This window comes from Desmodus rotundus, unplaced genomic scaffold, assembly GCF_022682495.2.
Source record: "Desmodus rotundus isolate HL8 unplaced genomic scaffold, HLdesRot8A.1 manual_scaffold_177, whole genome shotgun sequence".
In the NCBI taxonomy this organism is placed as follows: Eukaryota; Metazoa; Chordata; class Mammalia; order Chiroptera; family Phyllostomidae; genus Desmodus; species Desmodus rotundus.
In genome coordinates, this window is record NW_026527233.1 from 61,134 (window position 1) to 86,362 (window position 25,229).

General features: G+C 49.8%; 1 protein-coding gene across 2 annotated transcripts in view; it reads left to right on the forward strand.

Moving 5' to 3' along the window:
• The window catches only part of MTOR (mechanistic target of rapamycin kinase), a 108,841-nt gene that overhangs the window by 61,010 nt on the left and 22,602 nt on the right, over window positions 1-25,229 (forward strand). For both annotated transcript variants that reach the window (XM_024554227.3, XM_045190519.2), the window contains exons 29-36: window positions 5,896-5,971; window positions 9,060-9,199; window positions 15,517-15,617; window positions 17,434-17,549; window positions 18,743-18,820; window positions 19,026-19,133; window positions 21,955-22,080; window positions 22,178-22,309. In XM_024554227.3, the coding sequence (XP_024409995.2) occupies window positions 5,896-5,971; window positions 9,060-9,199; window positions 15,517-15,617; window positions 17,434-17,549; window positions 18,743-18,820; window positions 19,026-19,133; window positions 21,955-22,080; window positions 22,178-22,309 (877 nt within the window). The remainder of the gene's footprint in view (window positions 1-5,895; window positions 5,972-9,059; window positions 9,200-15,516; window positions 15,618-17,433; window positions 17,550-18,742; window positions 18,821-19,025; window positions 19,134-21,954; window positions 22,081-22,177; window positions 22,310-25,229) is intronic.

Here is a 25,229-nt window from a genome sequence, read left to right on the forward strand (position 1 = left end):
ACCTCCCGGCTCTGTGCAGGAGCCCAGCTGCTCTGGTTTTGGCTGGATGTTGGGCACAGAGCTACGTTTTGGTGCCGGGATGATCTGAAGCAGTCACCAGTCTGTACGGTGGTGAGGACCCAAGGCAGTGTCCAGCTCGGCCTCATCCTGGCTGGACGGGAGCTTCTCAGTCAGACCGCCGAGGTCCCCTGCCAGCTGGGTTGCATGTGTCACCAGCCTAGCACCAAGGGAATTCAGAGAATTCTTACTTGACAGGGAACCACATAAAATGCAGGCTTTGGTCTGCCCTGGAAATAGCAGAAAGAAGGCCCAGAGCCATTGGAAAGCAAGTGCGTAACGTCCTCATAAATGCCTGAGGGGGCACTGGGAGGGCCTGAGTGGTTCCCCAGACAGGACTGCAGATGCGCCCGTCTGGCCTGTGTTCCGACAGGCCTGGGCTTTGTGTTCAGTGGCCCTGCATCGGTGTCCTCTTAACTGCTGAAGGTCACCAAGGCACCACGGCTGGGGGAAGAGGTCAATAAATAACCAAATGAACCACTCAGGAAGGGGTTACCAGGCCAAGGTACTTTGGCTTGGACGCCAGTCCAGAAACCTGGGGGAAATGACTCAGGAGACCCTTGAGGAAACTAGAGTTCCTCAGGTGGTAGGAATGTCAGCATGGAGACCTTGAGCAGTTAAGGGCTGACCCTGCCTGTTGGCCTCACCTTAGTGCAGCTGGTCACCACTGGCCCATGGAAAGCCCTGAGGAAGAACTCAAAAGGGAAGGTCACAGAGAATTAAACAGCCCCCAGTCCCAGCACCAGCTTCTCAACCATCACTCTCGCCAGGGAACCTGCCTAGGCAAGGAGAAGTTCAAGTCGGAGTCCCTTCCTCCGCTTACACACTGTCCCAGCTTCGGGGAACAGATTTTTGGAAAGTAGGGAGAAAAGATGCTTGGTGGGATCTGTTTAGTATAGAAGGCACTGAGACAATTTCTCATCTGTGTTCGTTAATTCTATCTACTCAACTCTGGAAAGCCTTTCCTCAATTGCCAAGAATTTTCTCTTCCAAGGTCTTAAATTCAGCTTCCTTTAATAAAAACTAACCCTCGAGGTGGGGAATGAATGAGAGTGCAAATGTCGGTATAATTGCCTCTTTCCCTCTCGATTCCTTAATTCACTGGGTTCTCTTGTCCCTCTTCATTGTCTTTCAAACACCAGGTTCTGTTGTGGGCCCTGGGTGTTAATATGTGGATAGGCCATTTCCATGTGCCTTACAGATTCACAAACTACATAGGATCTCAACTGGATGTTTCCACTGGAATTTGGGGTAAAACGTATACCCCTTCGGCCCTGTTAAGACAGCAGTGAGCACTGGTACCAGCAGCTTAGGAAGTTCTTGCAACGCAACCCTCTTTTCCTTCTGGCCTCAGTGCACGGCGAGAGGAGCTGGGAATCTGGTCGGCCTGCCACTTCTGCCCACTGTTGCTGTGGGCATATCGCTGCCCAGGCCTCCGTCCCGCTGAGCTTGTTTGTCGTCAGGTCTGTTTGCCTGGACCGGACCGTCGTCAGCGGGGCCTGGTTTGTGTCATTCGTGCTCCTGTGCTGTTGGGCCGGGGCGTGGACAGTTTGCCCTTTACAAGCCTCCAGCTCTTAACAGGGAAGGACTGAGGGGCACACAAGGGAGCGTTTATAGAACAGGCTGTAGAAAACTCCCAGCTGCCCCATAAAATGAGGCTTCCTCATTAAGGGGGCTTTTGAGCAAAGGTGATTTTTTCCCCATGAGTCAAACATCATCAGTCTCTCCCTCCAGTCTCGTAAAACCACATCTGAGTTTAAAAGGGGAATATTTCAAAGGACAGGCTTGTGTCACCCAAGTAGGCAGGAGACTGAGGACTTAGTAGCTAGAACTACTGAGTTTCCATGGAGGCTGATATAGCACTTATCAGTCTGGGCTGTCTGTAAGCCTGGCGGCCTTGAACAAGCTGCCCCGGGAAAGCCCACTGCGGCGGCCTGGCCAAGTGTTGTCTTAGGAGGCTTTAAGGTGTGTTGTTAGCTTCCGAAAGAAAATTTAAAAATAGTGGATGGGTGCTTAGGGTCAGAGCAGAGGCTAGCCACAGTATCGGTGAAGAAGTTAAGAGGAAGGTGCAATAGGGTTCCTTTCTCCTGAACGGCCAACTAGAGAGAGAGAGAGCGAATCAGAACATCCCACCCAGTGCTTTCTTTCCTTCATCTTAGTTATTTACTCCATGCCTGCTGATGCCAAGGGCAGAAAACTGAGGCACGTCCCTCCCGTTGTGAGCTTACACTGTACTCTTAGTTATTATTTAAGGTCCTTTCAAATGATACAATTTTTAACAGAAAGGATAATATCCAATAGCCTGTGACCTACTGGGCCGGTTTCTTCATATGAAAATGGAATATAAATAATAGCGTCTACTTCCTAGGGTTGAGATAGCACATGTAAGCACTTAGTACAGTGGGCTCTCAATAAATTTAGGTATCTGTTGCTACAATAGGTTGCCTCCCACGATAGAGTGCCAGAAGCCATGGAGGAAGGGAAACAAGTCAAGGTCCTACACAGGACGGCAGACTCTCCTTGAGCACCAAGAGTGGTGTTCACTTACCTTTCTAGAACCTCCACATCTGTATTTGCATCCTTCAGCAGCCTGCAGGCATGACTGGAGACCCCGGAAGGAAGGAATAGAGAAATGTAGCTTAGGAGAAACTGCTACAGGAAAGTAAAATAAAAATCGGGAGGAGGAAAAATTAAATGGGCGATAGCAGCTGGTTATCTTGGAATCTCTACTCTGAGCAAGCGGAAGAGTGTGTACAGTCTCCGTCTTTCTTTCATTCAGGTCTTCAGATAAGGGACCAAAAACAGTATTTGAAGAGGACTCTCAGACTGACCGCCCTCATTTTCCCCGGGCGTATTTCAGTCCATTTAGTCAGCAGCGTAACTTGTCAGTGATGGTCCTTATCGTTGGCCAAGAGCTTGTCATAGGTCTGAAAGGCACACCCCGATTTTCACGTCAGATGCTAAAGGCCTGGTCAGTAGTCCCTCCCACGAGCCCAGCCCCTCTCTTTCCTTACCCCAGGGCTCTGTCTGCCTCCTCGTCTGCCTCCGCACACACTCAAGTGGGAAGTAGTATGCAGGTGACTTATTTGGGCTTTCTCTTAAAGTTGGGGCCATATGATGAGTTTTCCTTTTTAATTTGTAGGGCTGTGTTAGAGGCCTGTCACAGCCATAGCAGCGGGAAGGTGAAATTTGTTCTCCCCGGAGGTGTCCAGTCTCTGCTCCCTGATCTGATCCATTTTTGGACAGCTCTTTCTGACTGGGAGAGTGGAGCAAGAAGGGGCTTTGGCTGGTTTTTGGTTTTGTGTTGCTTAATCCCTGGCGAGGCAAGCTTTGGTGATGTTTATCATTTGTTCTTGAAAACAACATGTTCTAGAACACAAGCTTGGAACACAGTTGTTAGGGCGCCTGGGTTTTGATGTCTGATTCATAGAGTGAACGTCTTTTGGTTGAGGCAAGGAACACCTTGTCTTCCTCATCGAAACACTTTATGTTCCTACCAGCGCCGTTCCAATAGTCCACATTAGGTCTATAAATTGTATATAGAATATATAATTATACATGTTTATATATGATATGTTACATATTTGATTATAGTATGATAGATAAAGTGGCTTTTTTTCCCCTGTCATCTTTGCTTCCAAAATCTTTATTTGGGTTCAAGAAACTCGGTCATCACAAATCCACACCTAGCAATACTAATGATCAGTACAGTTCACACAGTCCCACGTGAGTGAGCAGCAAGGTTAAGACCCCGGCTTCAGGGCCAGGAGGAGTGGAAAACGGCTTCACAGTGGATGTGCAGTGGGGTTAGTCCCTGTGGACTTGGCTTTTCATCCTCAGCTCAGAAAACCTCTAATGGGCTTCCGAAAGGAAACCACGATGTTAAAACATTTCCGAATCCTGTAGCAGGAAACTTATGGAGAGCGTTCTGGCTCACTGCTGTGCTCAGGACCTGCGCAGAAGCAGCAACGGGTCTGCCCAGTGGGTGCCACACGAGGCTGCCTCTCCAATCCTAGAAAGAAAAGAGAGGGACAGCTATCCTGTCACTTCCGCCTCTAGTTACAGAGCCTGGTGCCTAGAGCTGGGACCCCTGGTGTGAACAGCCCTGTTCAGGATGAGTTGGGAACTCAGGGTTCGCTAGTGCTGGCTCAAGTGTTAGCCTTAGATGTATGCTTTTCCTGTACACAAACACGTAACTGTTCTTAGCAACTTCTATTCTTGGGCAAAAACAGATGTAGGAAGAAGCATTTATAAAGACTTGCTTAGCAGCAGGGTCTTATCCATTACTTCATTTAAATCCCTGAACCCTGTGAAGGAGATAGTATTAGCCCCATTTTATAGATGAGCAATTTGAAACTCAAAATTGGTGATGGTCATGCAGCTTCTGAGTCACAGAATTGGACCTCCAGAAATGTAAATGCAAGTCTTCTGACTCCAGATCCAAAGCTGCTTCACGCCCCCGCCCCTCCTCGCCTTAATAGAGAAGAGGCACCATGTTGCTTTGCTCATAGGGGACTGTCCCCAGTCACTGTGGGCCTTGGGGGGAAACCGCTGCCTTAGTCTCCTGGAGTAAAACAGGACTGAAAGTGCGTGTCCCTTCCAGGGCGCGTGAGGTCAAGGGAGTGGCAGATCGGAAAGATTATTTGAAATGTGCTTTATAAATGTGAGGCATTAGATTATTACTTTCACACATGTCAACTGCTCTAGTTCATCAGATTTCTGGGCAGTTCCCTCTTGGTTTTACTGGAAGAAATGTGATGGTACTCAAATTTTTTAAAATAATATTTATAACAGCAGTCTCTTGCCATATTACCACATTGAACCGAATACCTGGAATTTCCTAAAACCACTTAAAAATTCATTCTAGTCAATAGTTTGTACTCAGGGCAATAAACTGGATTCTTCTTGTTAAACCAGTCTAGACTTCCAAGTTGATCCGTCACATTTTGCTTCCTGCCTGTGAATAGACATAATCGTGTTGTCTTTTGACTTTCTCCAGCCTGCGCCCTCCCTCCTGACCTCCTTCCATAAGTGAAGCTTCGGTTTAGAGTTGTGTTAGTTGCTGTTCAGTCTCTCTGATGCACGGACTCCAGGCCTTCCAGCATTACTGCTAGTTGCCCCAGTATAGTTATGAACCTCCAGTCCCAAATGGCCACATGCCACCCGCCGATGACATCAGCAGAGTAGGGTGTTGTTGGTGATAGGCATCTCCTCCGGACACCAGGCAGGAAACGCTGGGAGCGGTCCCCCCACACCTGCTGCAGAGGTCGGTGGCGGTCCTCAAGGGACTGAGGAGGCATCTGAAATGAACTCCAAGGATACAGACTCTGTCGGAGGAGCAGGGAAGGCGGCTGCACGGCCATAGTCCCCAGGGTTCACAGCCATTGATGTGAGTGACCCAGCCTCACTGCCATTTCTGTGTGGCCCACAGAGCCCACTGATTTTTATTTACCTTGATTATTCTGGGCACTGAAGGCAACTGGGGAAAGGAAGCGAGAGTTAAAAGTTCAAAGGTGCTTCATCTGGTTCTGCGGTACAACAGAGACAGTTCTGGGTCCAGGGTTGCTAGTTTCTAAAAGACAGACACATGCTGCCTGACCTGCAATATCTGAGTGGAAACCAGCCCCAGAGCAGGCAAGGCTTCCTGCCCAGCAAGTGTGCCCCTCAAAACGAGAAGTATGGGGTCAAGATGAAATCACTGAGGCTGAGCTTTCTGTGTGGTACTAGATCATTGATTCTCTCTCTGCACGTGCTGCTGAGCCATCTGCCCACAAATGGCCCCATGCCTCCCAAGCTCCAAGTGTTGATTGTGACCACCTCTTCCTTTTGTTTTCCCAGCATTAATAATAAGCTACAGCAGCCGGAGGCAGCTGCCGGGGTGCTAGAATACGCCATGAAACACTTCGGAGAGCTGGTGAGTACTTCGTTCCCTTTAGAAAAGCAAGAGGCAGCAGCCTAGCTAAGGAAGCACTTGGCCACAAGCTAGAAAGTTACTTCCTTTTCTTTGTTGTCTCCCCTGACTGGTAACAGTCTGATGGGACTTACCTTTATCCTAAGGATGAAAGAAACAATGGCTATGTGGACTTCTTCAAAATGAACACGGGGGGGAGGACAGTATAAGGGGACTAAATGGTAATGGAAAAAATATATAACAAACATTAAAATTTTAAAAATTTAATTAAAAAAATAATAAAATAATCTAATTTGCTTGGGAAAACAACCACCAAGTGAACACAGACCCTAAAGACAGAGTCTGTAAACAGGAATAGTTGGCGATCATCAAACTCGCGGCGTGTGCCCAGCCCTTTGCTGAGAGGTGTACGTGCTTCATCCCATTCAGCCCTCCCAACAGGCTGGTGAGTAGGTGCTGCTGTTACCCCATTGTACGGATGAGGAGGCTATGGCCCCAACTGGGTAACAACCCCGCCTGAGCCGAGAGAGGGAATGAATGGCAGAACCAGGACTTGAACTTGGGCAGTCTGGCATCAGAGCCCAGGTATTTAGCCGCAACCTGAGCTGTCTTTGTGTCATCTGTGGCAGCTGGCACTGCCACTGACCCACAGCTAACACTCAGTACATACTTCAGGTGAAACCATGGCCATTCTCCAGAAAAAATCCACTTCATTTATACCTACTATTGAGTGATTGTTCCATTTCATTATTACCGACATAGCTTCTCTCCTGCCGTCTTTGCCCTACCAATATTAAAATGTTCCCATTACTCTCTGTGGTCCTGGGGGGTGCTTTGGTAACTTCCTAACCATATATAAAACATCAACTTAATCAACTTAGCATTGACTTCCTGGAAGGTCAAGAAGTTCCGGGCCCATATGTTTGATAAGGAACCTTTCATTAGTCGTGTAGGTCACTTACCCTGGTTGGCTTAATCAAGAGTCTGGTGTGTTGGCATGAAGAAGACTCGTGACTACTTCCCAGGCTTTCGCCTCACACAAGGATGAACCATTACGAGAATTGTTTGCCTCGTGAGCACAGACCTGTAACTAGACTAGGAAAGCATCTCTCCAGACGAGACAGAAGGGACGACTTCTCATCCATCCATGCCACAGTCCTTGTTTGCACAGGGAAGAAAGTCAGGGGTGAGGGGGCCGCCTAGGCAGAGCTGGCCTTCCCTCTGACAGCCTCAGGGCTCTCCGCCCTGAGAGCCGGCTGAAACCAGCTTTCCACAACCATCCGGGGTCCAGGTGATCTCCTAACAGGTAGTTTATACCCAGGCGCTCAGAGCGCCAGCCTCTGGCTCCAGGTTCTGAAGGTGGCCATTAGCTTCAGGATGATTGCTAAACCTGTGGTGGATTTTCTGTTATATTTAGGTAGCTGAATCATATTAAACTTGACAATGGCTTGCTTTTTCTTGGCAGAGCCTGTGCTTTCTCAGCACAATTTATGTAACAGCAATCTCATTAGAATTTTGTGTGATTCATTGCTTAAACCTTATAGTTCCTGCAGTCTATTGCAATTCAAAATATCCTGTCCCCTGCCTGACCTGCCGCCTATGCCGCTCCCTCCACTTTCTGCTTGTTCGTACTGTGTGTGCCACACATTAGTCATCAGCCCCTCTTTTCTTTTAAGCCCAGTATGGAAGTTCAAAATGGGAATTTTCCAGAGTGGGTTTTTAATTTAAGAGTGGTTAATTATACACTGCATTTGCAGTCACTCTTTCCAAGTTTCCTCTTCCTAGTGAGGCGTTATTCTAAACAGGCTTGGAAGATGAAGTTTAGGGAGTCTTACCTTCCACGGAGCCAGAAATGCTCGTTTTGGGAAACCCCACGACCCACTGGCCCTGAAGAAAGGCTGTGGCGGCAGAGTCCGCACGGGAGCAGCAGAGGGGACGGGCTCTGTCGGAAACCAGCGAGGGGAGGTAGTGCAAGTGAACGACCTGAAATGGGAGTGACCTCCTTACAGAGGGTCACGAAGAAAAGGTCCTTCCAGTGAGCTTAACAGAGTTGCTGTTAGTGCATATGGTCCTCAAATACCAGTTTTATTGAGAAAGGAGAGGAGGGTAATGGGGGAAAGTAATGTGGGCCCTGCATTATATCATGCAAATTTCACTGCAGAATCGTATGGCTGTTAAAGAAATCCCTGGAGAGCCACTACCCTGGTCTGGTAGAGAAATAGTCATTTACTAAGCTGGTGATGAAGCCCAGCAGGCAAAGTCAGGTAGAGGGCAGGTGGAGGGCAGACAGGTACATAAAACAGTCCCCCGATCATTTAGTGAGCCACAGTCTGCAACTTCTAGACCGCAGCGCCTCTTCCTCACGGGGCCGACACGGAATTCCAGCGTGGCACGCCCTCTGCCCGGTAATGGAATCCACCTCTGGCCCTGACACTGCTAAAGCTGCCCAGTACTGAGCAGGAGGGAACATTAGATGGGGGACTCTACGAGAAGGGGGGAAGGTTTTTCCAAAGAATTTTAAGTGGTACTATTATATTGTATTTTAAATTATTACTTCCTGGAAGTTTAAAGATGCATGAAGAGAATCAAAAGCTTTTTAAGCCTGAGTTGTTTTCCTCCAGCAAATGTGCAGATGTGGCCTGCCTTTCTGGCCCCATCAGGCAAGCAGCTGCCATCCCGACCACGAGGCCCGCCATCAGCACTCCTGCAGATCAAGGCCTTGGCATCCTTGCAGGAACTCTCCTTGGGCTTCCTGCTGTCCCAATTGGTTTCTCCTGTCCTCACATCCTTGTAGATCCAGTGACCTCTGTGTCTGGGCAGGAAGTGATGGGGGGAGGAGTGTGACCTGATGTCTACTCTCGGATTATCCCAGGATTGTGGCATCGGCGTGCCAATGGACCGACACTCCCATTGTCACCAAACACACCTCCAGACATGCTGAAGTCCTTTTCACTCAAAGCCAAGACATGCTTTGATGGGTGAAGTGCCAGCCGCACAGTGCAGCACCTTAGGGAAGAGTGTGTGGGTTAAAAACCGTGCCTTCCTTGTTCCCCGCACCTCACCACAGTCTTCCTTCTTTCCCACTGGGCAGGAGATCCAGGCCACCTGGTATGAGAAGCTGCACGAGTGGGAGGATGCCCTTGTAGCCTATGATAAGAAAATGGACACCAACAAGGACGACCCAGAGCTGATGCTGGGCCGCATGCGCTGCCTCGAGGCCTTGGGAGAATGGTGAGCTGCAGCAGGCTGGTGGCTGAGTGGCTGCTAGAGACGTCATGTCTTTGACCTTGGGATTTGAAAGGCTTCCCCTACACAGAGTTCTCTCCTAAGACTCTCATTTTTGTTTGACTTGGTATTTTCCCAGGAGTCATCTATCACTTTGGTGTTTTTCTCTCTCTGTTCTGTCTCAGTGCTAAATAGAAAGGGTCTTTAAAAATAAAAATTAAACTTTATCATGCTCTGGAATGGGACAGGTTTGGGTTCTGCTCTGGGATCTGCACCTGCTCCTCTTATCCGGCCTCCCGACCTTGACTCACTGGCGAAGATCTCCTAGTCTTTTTTGGGTGTTTTTAGCATTTGCCAGTGAGTTTAGGAAAGAACAGATGACTGTCGTCTTCAGGGGCTTCAGCTTTCTGGAATGCTTGCTCTGTGCCTAGCCCCGTGCCAGGCTCCAGGTGTAAAACGGACAGAGAGCAATTCCTCCGTCACAAGGTGGGTGAGATGAGCACAAGACAGGGAGTAACTAGAGCCTGAGCTGACAGTGACTGTAGTGTGAGCACGCGGCTTTGGAAGCCACAGCGGGGAGCGGGCTGGTCCTGCAGTTCTCCCGGGGGGAGGGACCCAGGTTGGGGGCAGGCGAAGGACAGTGGGGAGAGGAGGAGGGTATTCCAGGTAAAGGCAACAGAGATGCTTGAGAACAGTTGGCTGCGTCTTGGCTTGGCGAGTTGAGGAGGGATGGTGAGGAAAACGGCTTCCAGGCTGTTTCCCAGTGTCAAGTGCAGGTTTTTTAAACAGTTAGAACAAGAGGCTGTACTCCATTCGTTCAGTCGTTTGACTGTGGTGTTAAGTAGTTGAAATGCCACACACCCGTCCCATGAGTAGAGTGTCTGACTTTCTGTTGCCCGCGGATGCCCCATTCATCCGTTCAACTGGTGATTACTGAGCACTCACTCACTGCCAGTGTCCTGCAGGCCCTGAGGACACGTACATGACCATGACAGACGCAGCCCCTGCCTTCCCCGAGCCTACGGAGCGGACAGCCAGGCCACTGTAATACAGAGGAATACAGTTACACGGGGAAGCCCAGGGAGCTGTGGGAAATAAGGGCCCTGATCCAGGCTCCAAAGGCTCTAGAAGGCTTCCAGTGGGGAGTGATACCTAACTTGGACCTGTACAGTGAGGAGGAGCAAGCACAGTATGTTCAGGGTTCTGAAAGTTCAGTATGGCTGGAGGGTCGGGGTGATGTAGCAAAAGAAGTAAAAGATGACGCAGGAGATGCAGGTGGGCACCCTAGCATGTGGGGCTAATAGACTAATAGACTCCTAAGGTTAGTAGTTTGGACTTGAACCTGATGGCTATGGGGCAGCCATCCAAGTATTTGGAGAGCCACGATTGATGGGTTTATTTTATAAAAAGAACCCTGTAGGAGCACGCTGGAGAGTGTGTTGAAGGACTGCCAAAGAGGAGAGGGCAAGACCAGTTCAAAGGCCATCGAGGGGAGAGGGGATGGTGGCAGAGAAGGAAGGCTGAGGGCAGTGGGGATGGAGAGGGCTGGGTCCAGAGAAGTTTAGGAGGTGGCATCGATGGGCTTTGGAGGCTTAGGAGATGCAGAAGTCGGGGAGAGAAAGACATTACGGTCTGAGCCTCCGGAGTGAAGGTGAGGCTGGGGTGTCCAGAGCTCCTCAGAGGCCTCATGAACCCAGAGCCTACGGATCCCCGAACGAGGCCCCCGAGGAGTCGTCTGGGGTAGATAGAATTCTGTGGGCCTGTGCCAAAGCATTTGGACCTGCACATTGAACTTTGGTCCCTGCAGACCCTCCCTTCCTCCCTTCCTCCCTCCTCCCTCCTCCCTTCCTTCCTTCCTTTATTTTTTAGCGAATATCAGAAGCATTCCTTTGATCCTTTTTCAATTTATTTTTTTTAATCCTCATCCAAAGATATTTTTGATTAGTGATTTTAGAGAGAGAACAAGGGAGAGAGGAGAGAAACATCAATTGGTTGCCTCCTGTATGTGCCCCAACTAAGGACCGAGCCCGCGACCTTTTGGTGTATGGGATGATGCTCCAACCAGCTGGAGCCACTCGGCCAGGGCTGAAGGCTTTTTGTTCATCTACATTTTTATATTCATTTTTTTAAAGCATTATTATTTGAAAAGGTAATATGCACATAGCACAAATTTCAGGAGCACAAAACAGTGACAGACCTGTGAAAACCAAGTGCTGTCCTTGTCCCTCAGCCGCTCAGACTTCCCGGCACGGAGACCCGGAGACCGGGGCCTTGTGCAGACTCCCCGGGGAGACCCGCGCGTGCACTGCAGTGTGGCGGTGTGCTCCGCGCCTGGTTTTCACTTGGCAGCTCTGGACCGCTGTTACACATCAGCACCAAAGGTGCTGCCTCGTCTTTTTAAAGACTACGTGATATTCCATTGCATCAGTAGACGCCAGTCTCTTTGATACAGGCAAATTCTGACTTGTTTAAAAATTTTATACCTCAGAAAGTTTGAAAAATACTATTGAAAAATCAAAGTAAGACTTCTAAAAAGAATGATCTCTCGCTACACCTAGTTACAGATTTTTTGGTAAATGATTGCTATTTTTATTTCTTAATATAAAGTTATGTTTCACAAATAAAAGGTGATGTAATGTAGTACATGAAAGCTTAATGTCAATGAATATAGCCTTAGGCATTGGGTCACATATATACAGGTGATCTAAAGTTATTTGAAATTGGTTTGTCTGGTTTAGCCATTAATAGGGAGATACTATTTATTTTCATAATTCGCATTCCATATTCACTTAGCCAGCAAATTGAGGAAGTATATTCCATCGAATCCGCTCCGTCAGTTTGTGGAACTAAAGCTGGGTTTTTTATGTCCAACAGGTGTCTAAACTCTACTGCCCGATACAGTGTCCACTAGCCAGATATGGCTCCTTTAAATTAAATGAAATTAAATATCCAGGCACACTAGCCACATTCCAAGTGCTCAGGAGCCAGGGCTGCTCGTGGCTGCCGCACTGAACAGGGCAGGTACAGAGCATGCCCGTCACTGTGGAATCTTCTACGGAAAAGAATGTTAACAAGAACTAGCCACCTCACTTCAAAAACAATTTTCTTCAACTTTCAGATTGGTTATCACACAACCACATGTTGTTAAGAGGAAGATTAAAAAAACAATGCAAACATTCTTAAAATTCAACTCTATAATCAATTCCTCCAGTGATCCCGGGTAAATGTCACAGCCTCGTCAAAGTCTCTCCTGTTGCAATCTCAGCTCACTTCTCCAGCCCGTCTCTCGGTGCCTCTGCCTCATGATCTGCGCTCTGGCCAGACTGCTCGCTCTTCTCCAAACCCCACAGAATTTCTTTTTTTCTCTGTACTCATCCATTCAGTTTCCTGAATCGCCCGCCTTTTCTTCTGCTCCTTTGTCTTGTTTTTTAAATCCTCCCCGTATTTCAAGGTCTGCCTGAGCTTCCTGTCCCTCATCTGAAACCTTTCCTGGTCCCTTCCCCTGCCTGCCTCTTCTGAATTAAAGACAACTACGTTCCTTAGATGGGCTAAGTAGGGACAGCTCGGATGTGTTAGAAGAGACTTCAGATGCAGTTTTTTCTGGTCTGCCTGTGTGACTGTTGGGAAACTGAGTCACAGAAGTTGACACGGCCGTCTGGAGGTCTCCCAAGAGCACAGCGATCCAGGCCTCCTGACGCTGCACTACTTGGTCCCATTTGCCTCTGATCTCTTGGGTGCGTTCCCGTTTTATAATTAGCTATAAAGCAAAAGTGGCCAGTGATGCTGACCAAGGGATTTAAGAATGCAGCAGACTTAAAGATTTTAAAAAGAGATGAAAGAAGCATAAGTCTTTTCCTGATTATATGTCGGCTTCTTACATGGCTCGTTCAGTCAGTTATATGCAGAGTGCAGTTTCCCAGTTGCTGTTGCTTTGAGTGTGTATCCTGAATATGCCTGAGGCAGGTGTTCGCCAGAGGTGGCATCAGGCATGATCTAGGGCTGCCACTGAGCTAAGACTCACCCGTCCCCACACTCATCTACCTCCAGGATGCTAACGCAAGAGTCAGCCCCCCAGCCCCAGTCTGCACACAGCCACACCTGCAGCCAGAGTGAACCTCGGGGAACTCCCGCCCCACACTGTCCCTCACATGGCCCCTGGGTCCTTGAGAACAGATTATTTGGGCGTCAGCCAACCACTCAGGTGTTCCAAATGAAAGAACACTTGCTAAGCTTTTTGCGGCCACCCTAGGTGGGAAAGACCAAGCCCCGGGGGTGGGGCTCTTCCCTGGCCTTCCCTGGTGTGCAGTGGGAGGGGTTCACCCCACAGTCTCACGTTTTGGATTTGTTTGATGTTGTTCTCCCCCCACTGCCTTTGAGAGTCAGGACTCAGTATATTCTGCATTCTGATTTGTAGCAAATGTTTATTTGGTTCCTCCAAAAGAGGAACCCCGCCCCCCGCCCTGGGCAGAGTTCTGACAGCTGTGACAGCCGCAGCTTGAAGGCACCTGTGTTCACTGTCAGGATCTCCTTTCTGGGGTGCCGCCCTGCACTGCTCCTGCCTTGCCCCTCGGGGTAATGGTTCCTGGTGTTCCACACTGAGCTTGCTCCCTGTCTCTGAATGAAAAGCAAGCTGATTCTTAGACCCATGGCACAGGAAGGGGTGGTCCCGGCAAAGGACTAGAGGGGTGCTGAATCGCTTGTGTCAAGGAACTATAAAAATTTGAGTTCTACTTTCCCCACCTCTTCCCTCAAGGTGTCCCCTTTGCTCCACCGGCCCTTCTTTTGCCTCTGGAACTTGTTTCCTGAGCCCACACAGCCCAGCTGGCTCACTTTTTCTACCTCTGTGACTTTCTAAATGAACTTGCGCTTGTATTTGGGGAAAAAAAATTGAATTCTTGGGTTGAAAGAACCATTTGGAAACCATGTAGCTTTCTTTTCTACCTCCAGACCAGACCCCAACAAAGACACTGCCCAGAGGGCATATCCCTGTGCCCTGAGCAGGTGGTTCTCACACTGAGGCCCCGGTGCCACAGCATCGGCCTGTGCAGGCCTCCCGGATCAGGAACTCAGGACAGGCACCGAGCAGTGCCGTTGAAGGAGCCCTGCGGGGGTTCCGACGCACAGGACGGCTGGAGCGCTGCTGTTCTGAGCGTAGCCCCAGCGGGGCCCAGCAGCAGTGAAGGCCTCTAGGCCCACCCTGCTTCTGGCACGGAGCTGCTTCAGTGTGTGGGTGGGGTGGGGCTGCCCAGTTCCTCTTCCTCTTTGATCTTGGCTGTGTGTTGAGTTAGAATGCTTGTGTCCCTGCCTCTCTTAATCACGTGCCAGAAAGATGTGCTGTTAGTGGCTGCTGTGCCCCGATTCTGGATCATGGGCCTGAACTGTTCTCCTAGATGTAGTCACCAGTCAGCATGTTTGTCTCCAGCCCCAACCCATGCTGCCCATGAGGCTTCGGAGCTGCGCCACTGGGGACTTGCCCTCACTCCCAGTACCAAGTTAAAACGCCCTGCAGCATCTCTGTCAGAAGACAGGGAAGACTGAGGAGTCTCGGAGCCGAGTCTTGAAGCTGACGTGAAAGCAGGGCTTGTATCTGCTCAGGAGCAGAGTTTTATTTCTCTCCGTTCGGAAGTGCACGTGGGAGGCGGCTGTCGCCACTGCCACGAGGGCGTCTCTGTTCTTGAGAGGGCCCCCCTCTCCGTGAGTACTGGAGCCTGTGGAGCACCACTCGTAATCCCAGTATCTCACGGTCCGGAGCCACACTCGTCGTAACTGTGCAAAACTCTGTGAACAAGCAGCGTCTGGGTTTCGGGCAGAGGTGACCGTTGAGGAGCCTCTCCCTTCGGGGCAGACTGGCTGCATCTCAGCCTGCGGCCGCTTGTGTAACACTTCTAAGGGCCAGTTCTCCCTCCAGCTTTGAGCCCAAAATGAGTGCCCGGGCGTGTCTCTCTTCAGGTGGCTTTCTCTGTAGGCCTGCCGAAGGGACGGAGCTGGAAACCGTTGACACGAGAGGGGCGTCATTTAATAGTTACGGAGGGGGCCAGATGTTGAGGACATTTCACGTCACACCGAGGGAGACATGGTCCCCATCTTTGACAACCTTGCTCTCAGACAGATTATGAGTACCAGGCCATAGGAACAGCAGACTGCCAATCACTTTTCTATCGGGGGGCCCAGTCAAAGTGCTTTTTCTTTAAAGGCTCCCGGTTCAAGGCAGGCCCCTCTCATCCAGTTCCTCTGTGGCCCCCCAGCTAACCCAAGAGGGCAAAAGAGCAACAGGTTACAGAGGTGATTTCAGTGAACTCAACTGTCTAATTCTTTTTGTGCAGGGGGCAGCTGCACCAGCAATGCTGTGAAAAGTGGACCCTGGTCAATGATGAGACCCAAGCCAAGATGGCCCGGATGGCTGCTGCCGCTGCCTGGGGTTTAGGTAAGGCTTCCTCCTAAGCACCCCAGTCAGTGTGGGCAGGTGAGGCTGGGTGCTCGCATCCGAAAGTATGGCTGCGGGCAGGATGTCAGGTCTGCAAAAGTGTCCAACAGTCTATATTCCCTCCTGTCTCTTCCAGCTGTCTCTACCTAAGGATTTTGACTAACTTGTTAGACGGGGGTGAAAATGGCTTTTCACAGGGAAGCCAAGGAACACAGTGAGCGAGCGTTGCAATTAAGATATGTAGTGAGGTGTGTTTGGGGTTCTTGTCTGAACCAGGTTACTGGTTTATTTTCTCTCTCATGAATGAAATCTCGAGATAGGAATTCCCAGACTAGTATTCTGACTCGACTGTCATTAGCCCTTTTCCATATTTCTGCCTTGCAGAGTGGGGCCTGTCTGTTCAAGTCCACCTCGTGACCCAGTATGGTTGCTGGAGCTCCACTCATCATGTCTTTAGCCCAAGCAAGAGTAGAGAAGATAGCTGTCTACTTTTATTTCATACCTTTCCCAACATGCATAAAACTGAATAAAATAATATAATGAACACCAGAAAACTGAATAAAATAATATAATGAACCCCCACATGCCTTTCACTGTCTCTTTCAATTATAAACATTTTGACAATTTTGTTTTCTCTCTTCTCCTCCTTGCTGCCCAACATTCGCCCACCTTACCGCCTCTCCCCAAGTCTTTAAAAGCAAAGGTTCCCTTTTAATCCTCACAGACTGTAGGTTTCTGACACCAGGCCCCCGCATCTGTTCCAGCGATGTTCCTAGTAAGAGGGGAAAGGATCCATAGGATGAAAGGCTTCAGCCATCGAGTCCAGAGGAAGGTTACGTAACCACCTTCCTGCACTCTATCCCTCCTGAGTCACAGAGCTTATATCCTGTCCTTTCCCAAGCTCTGGGCTAGATCCAAAACATTTTTCAAAAATAAATTGCTTCCTGAGGAGTCATTGTTTGCTATTTTGCATTTGCCCAGAGGCACTGAGAATGGATGAGCTGCTGGACTGGCGTGAACGGCAGGAAAACGCCTTATAAAATTGGCAGCCCTGCAGTTTGCTGCTAGTGAAGCCGAAGTCTTTTCTGCATGTGGTCTTGGAAGCCCTGGCATTCGATACCCGCTTACCCCACCTGGGGAAGCCGCTCCACCTGCATTCCTGGCCGTAGCCATTCTCCCAGTCGGCCGTGACACAGAGTCTACTGCACCATGGCCTAGCCCATCTTTCTGTTATAATAGAGCCTCTTAAAATATTTATCTCCTCCTTCTGAGGCAAAGGTACTGCCAGAGTGAAATGGGCAAACTACTTGTCTAATCCTGTCCCGTGTCTGGGTAATGGCCATTTTCAGTTGTTAAGGGGAAAATGTAATTTCCAACATACTATTGAACTCAGATGCTTCACTAGTAAGGAGGAAAGCCGTCCGGTCTCACCCAGAGAAACCTGAGAGTTCTCCAGGTTAGCGAGGTACTGCATCAAACCCGCCTGACACGCCTCCTGCCGTTTCTCCCATCTTTGACGGAGCTCTCTGGACAGCAGTGGAGGCCTGTGTTTGGGACACAGATGTGGCTTTGTTTGTGAGATTGGCTCGCTGGCCCCACAGGGTATGGGGGTCTCTGCAGGGTTTTGGTCCATCAGGCTCACGTTTGTCTTGTTTGAGCCCCAAGCTAAGTGCGTGGGCTCAAACAATGACAAGGCCTGCTGGTGGTCAACCTGCCTTTATCCCAGCAGGTTGACTGCCCTAATGCTTCTCTCTGTCTGTCTGTCTTCTCTTCCCTCTCCCTTTCTCTCTCCCTCTCCCTCCCCCTCTCTCTGTAGGTCAGTGGGACAGCATGGAGGAGTACACCTGTATGATCCCTCGGGACACCCACGATGGAGCATTTTACAGAGCCGTGCTTGCACTACACCAGGACCTCTTCTCCCTGGCACAGCAGGTAAAAGCCACACTCACCCAGACCACCTAGCAAAGAGAAGGCAACTGTGCGTGGCCTGCAGCTCCTTGGCACACGGCGCCTGTGCAGATCGGCCGTGGTACTCGGCTCTGGGTTCGGCTCCATGAATTCACTGGGAGGTTTTGGAGCAAAGTGCACAGTGAGAAGAAGGCTGCCAGCGCCGTAGTTGGGGTGTTCTGGAAATGACCGTCCAGATTGCTTGTAGAGGTAGCCTCTTGGGCCACCGTGGCATCCTTGTTACTGCCTTGCCTGAGTGTTCCTGGTAGTAGAGAGAGACGGTCCATTTCATCAGGCGCCCTCCACCACAGCAGAAGTCAGCCACGGGTTTCTTCCGGCTCTTCCAGTGTGTCACACGTCAATGACCTTCCAGGAAAGCCGGCGCTTTATCTGAAAACCCTGTGCTGACTTGCTGAGTAAAGTAATGAAGTAATCGCACCCACCCGTCGGGCACCAGGCCGTCTTGAATGGGGTGCTTGGGTAAACGACCTGAGCACTTCAGGGGTGGGGGCACAATAATTAACCTTAAACGTTCAAACCAGGGAGAGCTCGGCATGACAGGTTTTTAACAGGCGAAGCACAGAGGAAGGACTGCAGCTGCGGTCCCAGTGCCCACCCTGGGGCTCTGCTCCGCACGACGAGAGCTGAGACCGGGGCCGTGCACAGCACCCACCCAGGGGCTCCCGTTTTCACACAGGGAGGGCCAGGCATTCCTCTGCCAGTGTCAGAGGCACTGTCCCGTGAGGACGAGGTGCTTTCAAGTCAGAGATGAGCCCCAGGAGCCGTTGCTTACACACTCCATGTTCACAGACGTGCCCGGTAGGACACGTGGGCAGCAGGTAGACCCCCAAGTCGTCCTCTTGAGCTGCAAGAGCGCGGTGATTCTAAGCACACCTCTCCCCTCCCTGTTACCCAAGACTTTGGGTGTTATCATATATGCGAGGCTTTTGGCTGCCGTACATTTCTGCCTTTTCCAAGAAATGAGATAGTGTGCTTCTCCAGCCACTCAGATCTGGGAAGAGGTTCCTTCCCTTCTTTGGTGAATTTTTCTCTTCATCATTGGAATTTAAGTGGGACAGATAACGTCACAGCTCATTGAGAAGCCAGAAAATAACAGCACTACCCTCAGCTCCCAAGTCCAAAGCTCAGTTCCAGGGGGGTTCCTGTTTCTCTCCTAGTGTGTCGACAAAGCCAGGGACCTGCTGGATGCCGAGTTAACCGCTATGGCAGGAGAGAGCTACAGTCGGGCATATGGGGTGAGTATCGGATATTCCCCTGTTGTTGTTTCAGAGGCCCTTTTCAGCGGGTTTTCCAGAGTGGGCGACCGAGGGCTCACAGGCTGCTGGGCACCTGCCTGCGTGTTCTCGGCAGATAGCCTGCACCAGAAGAAATGACTGAGGTGACCCCTGGCTCTCGGATGCTTCGCACACATTATGTTAGAATGTGATTTGCTTTCATCAGGCCATGGTTTCCTGCCACATGCTGTCCGAGCTGGAGGAGGTGATCCAGTACAAACTTGTCCCCGAGCGACGTGAGATCATCCGCCAGATCTGGTGGGAGAGGCTGCAGGTGAGCCTGGTGGGAAGCCCGAATAGCAGCCACCTCCCTCTCCTGTTTCACTCAGCACACGCTTCCTGCCTCCTCACTGGCCAGTTTGCCGCAACCAACGCAGCGGGGTCCAGCCTGCGGCGCGCGGGCCGCATGCGGTTCGGGATGGCTGTGAACGCAGCCCAACACAAAATCGTAAATTTACCTAAAACATTATGAGATTTGTCTGTGATCACATGTCACAATGTATTTAATGTGTGGCCCAAGACAACTCCTCTTTGCAGGCGCCACCAAAGGTTGGGCACCCCTACTCCCAGGCTTTTCAGCTGAGCCTTCAGCTGTGAGGGTGACCAATTTCCCAGTCTCCTTTTATTCTTCTCTAGGAATAAAAAAAAGTCTTTGATAAGTGACACAGCCCGCCAGTTGAGAATCTTAACCTCAAAATCAGCGGCTCTCGATTTTAGCTGCACAGTAGCATGATCTGGGGAGCTTTGAAGAATTCAGATACCCAGGCCACTTCCCAGACCAAATAAATCAGAACTCCTGGGGACAGGCCAGCATCAGTAACTTCTGAGCCTCCCCAGGGGATTCCATACGCAGCCAGCTCTGAGCACCTCGGCTCGAAAGCAGTCGCTGGCCACCTGCGTCCAGCTCTTTCGGTGGGCTTGCCTGATGTTCTCCCTGACCACGGCCTGCCACGTACAGTTCCTCAGGTCATGGTCATCCCATGATCTCTATTCAGACGTTTTTCCACTGAAGTTTCCCGTCCTAGAGAAACTTTTCCAAGTCTTCCATCAGTGTTTTCATTGTACATTCCGATCACTTTCGCATGAGGAGCCGTCGAGTCCAGATCTCGGAGTCAGCGGCCTTAAGTGTTCTTGGAAAGGACAGCTCTCCCAGCCGTTGGGTGGGTAGGAGGGAAGTTCATCAGCAAGAGAAAGCCCTTCCTTCCAAAGCCGCTTGTCCCCCTCCTTGTCATAAGCAACCTTCTCAATTTTAAACTGCTTCCTCTTGGCTCAGTCCACACCTAATTCCATATTCTGTCTTCAGACCAGTCAGAGTTTGTGCTTCCAGGCTTTTCAGGAGGCTGTGACAAAGCCTGTTGCGTCCCAGCCGCATTCCTGTCTCAGTGGCTCAGGGCGCATTCCACCGGAAAGGAAAGCGCAGCGGGCAGGCGCTCATCCACGAACACAGGAGTCGTTTACGCTCTGCACAAGCACATGCAGTTCCCCCCACGTCTTACTAGCAGTTATGAAATACCCACTGAATGTTGTGATGGAAAATTGTCTGCTGGACACCAGGACAAGCGCTGCCCACTTGACTTGCACACACGCTGGTTTTTTCAGTGCCTGTAATGATGAACAGTTTCCAAACCAGAGATCTGATAACCTTCTGCCATTGTAATGAGTGGAACTTAATCCAATGAGAGACTTGGAAGGAGAGTGGTCCAGAGTCTTGGGGAGGGGAGACCCATGTCTGTCTTTACTGTGTCCAAGACGCTGTCATCATTTCAAGCCTGCGTGACTTTCCTATCTCCAGATAAGACGTTTTTCTTGCCTGACGGGGGCAACATTATTTCAGCATCTGGGAGAAACTAGCAGATGGTGAGGAGTCATCAAAACACTCACTCAGTACACTTTTTACTTTTTTTCTAACTTTTCAACTCACTGTTGTGACACTTAATGGGATGGAAAGATATAGTCCAAGGCCTGAAAAATGAAGCATTAAGTTTGTGGTAGGAATTTGGCTCTCACGGATGGCTTGCTGTCGAAACACTCACCGAACTGCCAGGCAGGAAGACTGCCTCTCTGGCCAGGTCATCTAGACTGAAATTGCCAGCCAGCGTCTCCCTCGGGCAGTGTGAGAGGTCGGCCTCACTGGCATTGCGTCTTGGGGTCTTTGTTCAGGCTCAGTCTGTCCTGTCTCGTTGAAAAGCCTACCGCCATTGCTCCCAGACTTGTAGACTGACTTCCGCAGAGGACGGCTTGTTTGGTGTCATGGAATTCACCGCTGAAGCGAGGGGTCTCAAACCCATCTCCTGATGGCTTGTCCGAGTCCAACCACTTACTAGTGGAGGTGGAAGCGGAGAGGCCCACCTTCCCCTCAGAAGTCCTTGAATACAAAATTAGCCCCTTTGACAATGACTAAGTCACTCTTTTTTAGTTAAGAAGAATTTATATGTGTAAATGAGTAAGGCACTTCCCCTTCTCCAGGCACTGTTTGATCTGAGACAAACAAATAGGAAGAGGAAAGACTAAGCATAAACGAGGACAAAAGTCTTAGCGCAGGGACAGGCGTTAATAACTTCAGAAATGTAAGTGCCACCAGCTTACAGACATCACTTGAAATTTTAATTATTTAAACTTCTCTTACACTTAGTTTTTTGAATTTTGAATGGTATATTTTAAATTGGATTTGTCAGTGATAGTCATCTTCAACCAGAGAAACGAAAGCAAAAAAAAAATAATAAAGTTAACAATGCATTATTTTTAATTCAGAAAAGAAACTTAAATAATTTAATTCCTTGAACCCTCACCATAGCCCTATGAAGTTGGTGCTGTTTTTATCCCGTTTTACAGATCAGTCACAGAGAAGCTAACTAACACGTCCAAGGTCACGTAGATAGTAAGTGGCAGAGTCAGCGTTCAAGCTCCAGAGTCCATGTTCTGCTCCTCAAATTTTGGGAAGCCCCGCACGGGAGTTTCAGTCACAGTACCCTTCCCCTGAGAAAGCCGAGATTATAAAAATGAGTCTCTTTATTGTTTCATGGTGGTCTTCCTCTCACTCGTGGGGGTTAAGATATAGCAGAGGCCCCATCTAATCCCCACTTGTGATGTTCCAGGGCTGCCAGCGCATCGTGGAGGACTGGCAGAAAATCCTCATGGTGCGGTCCCTTGTGGTCAGCCCCCACGAGGACATGAGGACCTGGCTCAAGTATGCAAGCCTGTGTGGCAAGAGCGGCAGGCTGGTGAGTGCCCGCCCCACCCTGGGTGGCGGGGGAGGCTGAAGAGGGAGTGTGCCCTGAGTCCAGGCCTGTTTATACCCTGACCGCTCTTGTTTTGAAGGCTCTTGCTCATAAAACCTTAGTGTTGCTCCTGGGAGTTGATCCATCTCGGCAACTTGACCATCCTCTGCCAACAGGACACCCTCAGGTGACCTACGCCTACATGAAAAACATGTGGAAGAGTGCTCGCAAGGTCTGTATGTGCATGCTTTCAACAGCGGGCCAAGATTCTGCCTCTCACCGCCTCCTCAAGGCCGACGGCATGCAAACCGTTGTGTCAGGGGGTTGCTCCTGTTAGGAAGCTCTTTGGCCTGGTTTCAGAGAGGGAATCATGTCCAGGGAGATGCACGTACACCATTGATCAAACCAGTGAGTGTAACCACGGTTACGTTAGCAGCCAGGATGTGCTGCTGCATAGGAACAGCCAGTTCCTGCCCCTCAGAGAAGACGGCTGGTCAGCACACTTGTGAAAACCCTGCCTGGAGCTTCCACAGGGCCTGTGTGGTTTCTCAGACTTCCCGTCTCCTTTCCTATCATCAATTTGGGATTCAAAAAGCAACAACCCCCAGAGTGGAATGCTGAAACCAGTGGGGAAAGTCTTCTCTAGCCAGTGTAGAATTCCTCTTTATTTACAGGCTGTCCTTGGGAAAGAGGTGTGGCTCCTCCGGGTGGGGGTTTTAGTGGTATTCAGCAGTCTTCCCGGATGCTGGATGCTGAGGACGGCTGTCAGGAAGTGTACTCTGGAGGCAAAACGAGCACCTGCTTTGGCTCCTGCATCCTTCTCCTTCCCGGACAGAGGAGGGAGTCCCCGCGGTGGGCCTGTGGTGAGAGAGGAATGCGAGGCAGCCACAGGGGCCTCGGCTGTGGAGAGAGGTGATAAAATCAGCTGTGTCTCTGCCGAAGGCGTACCCCTTGGCCTGGGTCTAGAAATTGACTCCTTTTGTGAGCGGTTGACCCTGTGGCCGAGATGGACACCGCAAGTGGGAGGGCCGGCCCCTGCACCCAGGCACTGTGTCCTCAGGGTTTACTTCAGGAGTAATGGGCCGGGTTCCTTCCTCCAAATGGGCAGTTGGGGGTTTTGTTTTGTTTTGGTTTGTGTTTTTTTAGTCTCTGTAAGCCTTCCAAGCCAAAGCATTTCTGATTCAAAGCCCGACCTTCCTCCAGGCAGATGAGAAAAACAGAAGGTGCTGGATCTGAATGTAGTCTGGTCTCCTCCCTCCCGAGCCTCTAAGTCTTTGAATGTCTTGCCCAGGGCAGGCAGAAAGAACCCTTGGCTAATATCTCAACCAGGGAGTGGCTTCTTTAACTGACCACAGATTAAGGCCTTTTCTTAGGAGCCCAGATTCTGGTGGGAGGCATAAAACCACAAGGATAAAAATTTAGAAACCTATTTAAAGTTAGGCGCTTGAACTTCAAGCCCAGAGCTAAATATGTCACGTCTTCTTGAGAGTCCAGGAGTTGCCGGAAGAAAACTGACTGCTTAGTAATAATTGTGTGAGTGAACAGTCACTTTCCTTCCCTGAGCTTTACATTCCTCCACTGTCAATGAGGGTTCTCTCTGCCTTACCTAAGGCAGGTGAAAAGTCTGGGGGAGAGCAGACCCTGTTGCATAGGAAGGCATAGGCAACAGGTATGTGTACAGTGTTTTCCCAGCCGGAATGCTTCACAGACTTCAGTGGCAGCCTGGCCCTTTCGTGAAATTTCACTAAGCTTAGATCATCGTCTTGCCCGTAGACCGCCAGGCAGTCAAAACTCGGGAATACTGTGCCCAGCTTGAAAGCTGGAGCAGAGAGAAGCGTCTTCCTCTTAGTGACCAGTTCCGCATCTATAAGGAGAAAGAATCATTTTTCCCCTCTCACTTCCTGGGAATGGAAAAAAGAAATCGTTTTTAATAGATTTTTATTTCCTTGAAAATAAATTGCCTCCATGCCACAAAGCAGAGAAATATTAGATTCTCCCATGCTGGATAAACCTCCTAAACTTAATATTGGGCTTCAAATCCAAACTAATACCCAGCCTCCCCAGTTTGGGCTACTTGTTTTTTGTTCGGCGCCTTGGTGAGTCTCCCAGAGTTTTAACTCTATGTCTTGGCTGATGTGATTCGGCCATGGGCTCTGAAAGCTTCCGGCATCAGAGTTCCCAGTTCAGTTCTCACCTGCTCCACGTGCACACCGATCACGAGCGCTCTCTCACCTTTCTAGTGATTGATCGCTTCGTACTGCCTCCCAATTCTTTTTCTTTCTTTTTAATCAGGTTTCGTCCTGGTCAGTGTAGTTCTCGTAGAAGAAAAACTAAAGGGACAGCTATCACTTCCAGGTGTGGGGTGCTAATGTTCATTTTTCAAAGCAGTGTAACAGCTCAGCGCAGGCCGATGTCGGGGGAGACAGGTGTCTGGTTAACGGTGGGAACATCTGTGTGTCCGCCCTGTCCTCACGCATGGATTAGCTGCCTGATAAGTTGTTCCTCACGTCATTCTGGCCCTGGGTTAGCCCTAGCTCTTTTTTATCTTTTTTAATTTTGGAATCTCTTGAGCCAGCTCTCAAGTCTTCTTGTTGGAGGGTTATTATGCAAGTTTAGGTAAAGTGCCTGACACATGGCCCATCACACCCCTGATCAATGGTACAGGAGTCAAGATTGGTTCCACATTCCAGAGTCTCATCTTGTTACCAGATCGCTTCCACGCCAGGGCCTGGCCCTGCCCCGGGACCCTTCTCATGTCAGGTGACCTCCGGGTTCTCGAGTCACCCAGGAAAGATCTGAAGGACAAATCAGAGTAAGAACAGAGCAAGTTTTATTCAGGTGGAGAAAATGAAAGTGGCCAGGGTGTGGGTGCCACTGTGAAAAAGACAGCACGTGTCCGAATGGACGCGGGCCAGCTTGCAAGTGAGCCGCTCCAGCCTTGGCCCTTGCTGCCAGTCACTTCTTTATTGAAAAGCATCTGAGCTGGTCCAGACCGCCAAGCCAGGGAGTTTCATTTTCCTTTAAGGCCATCATCATTGACGTGTTTCTATTTTAAAAAGAAAAAAAAAATGATTCATATGATTTAGTGTAAGATCATTCTGACCTTATTTACTGAAAGTATATTTTTCCCTCCTCCTCCTCTGCAGCAAAGA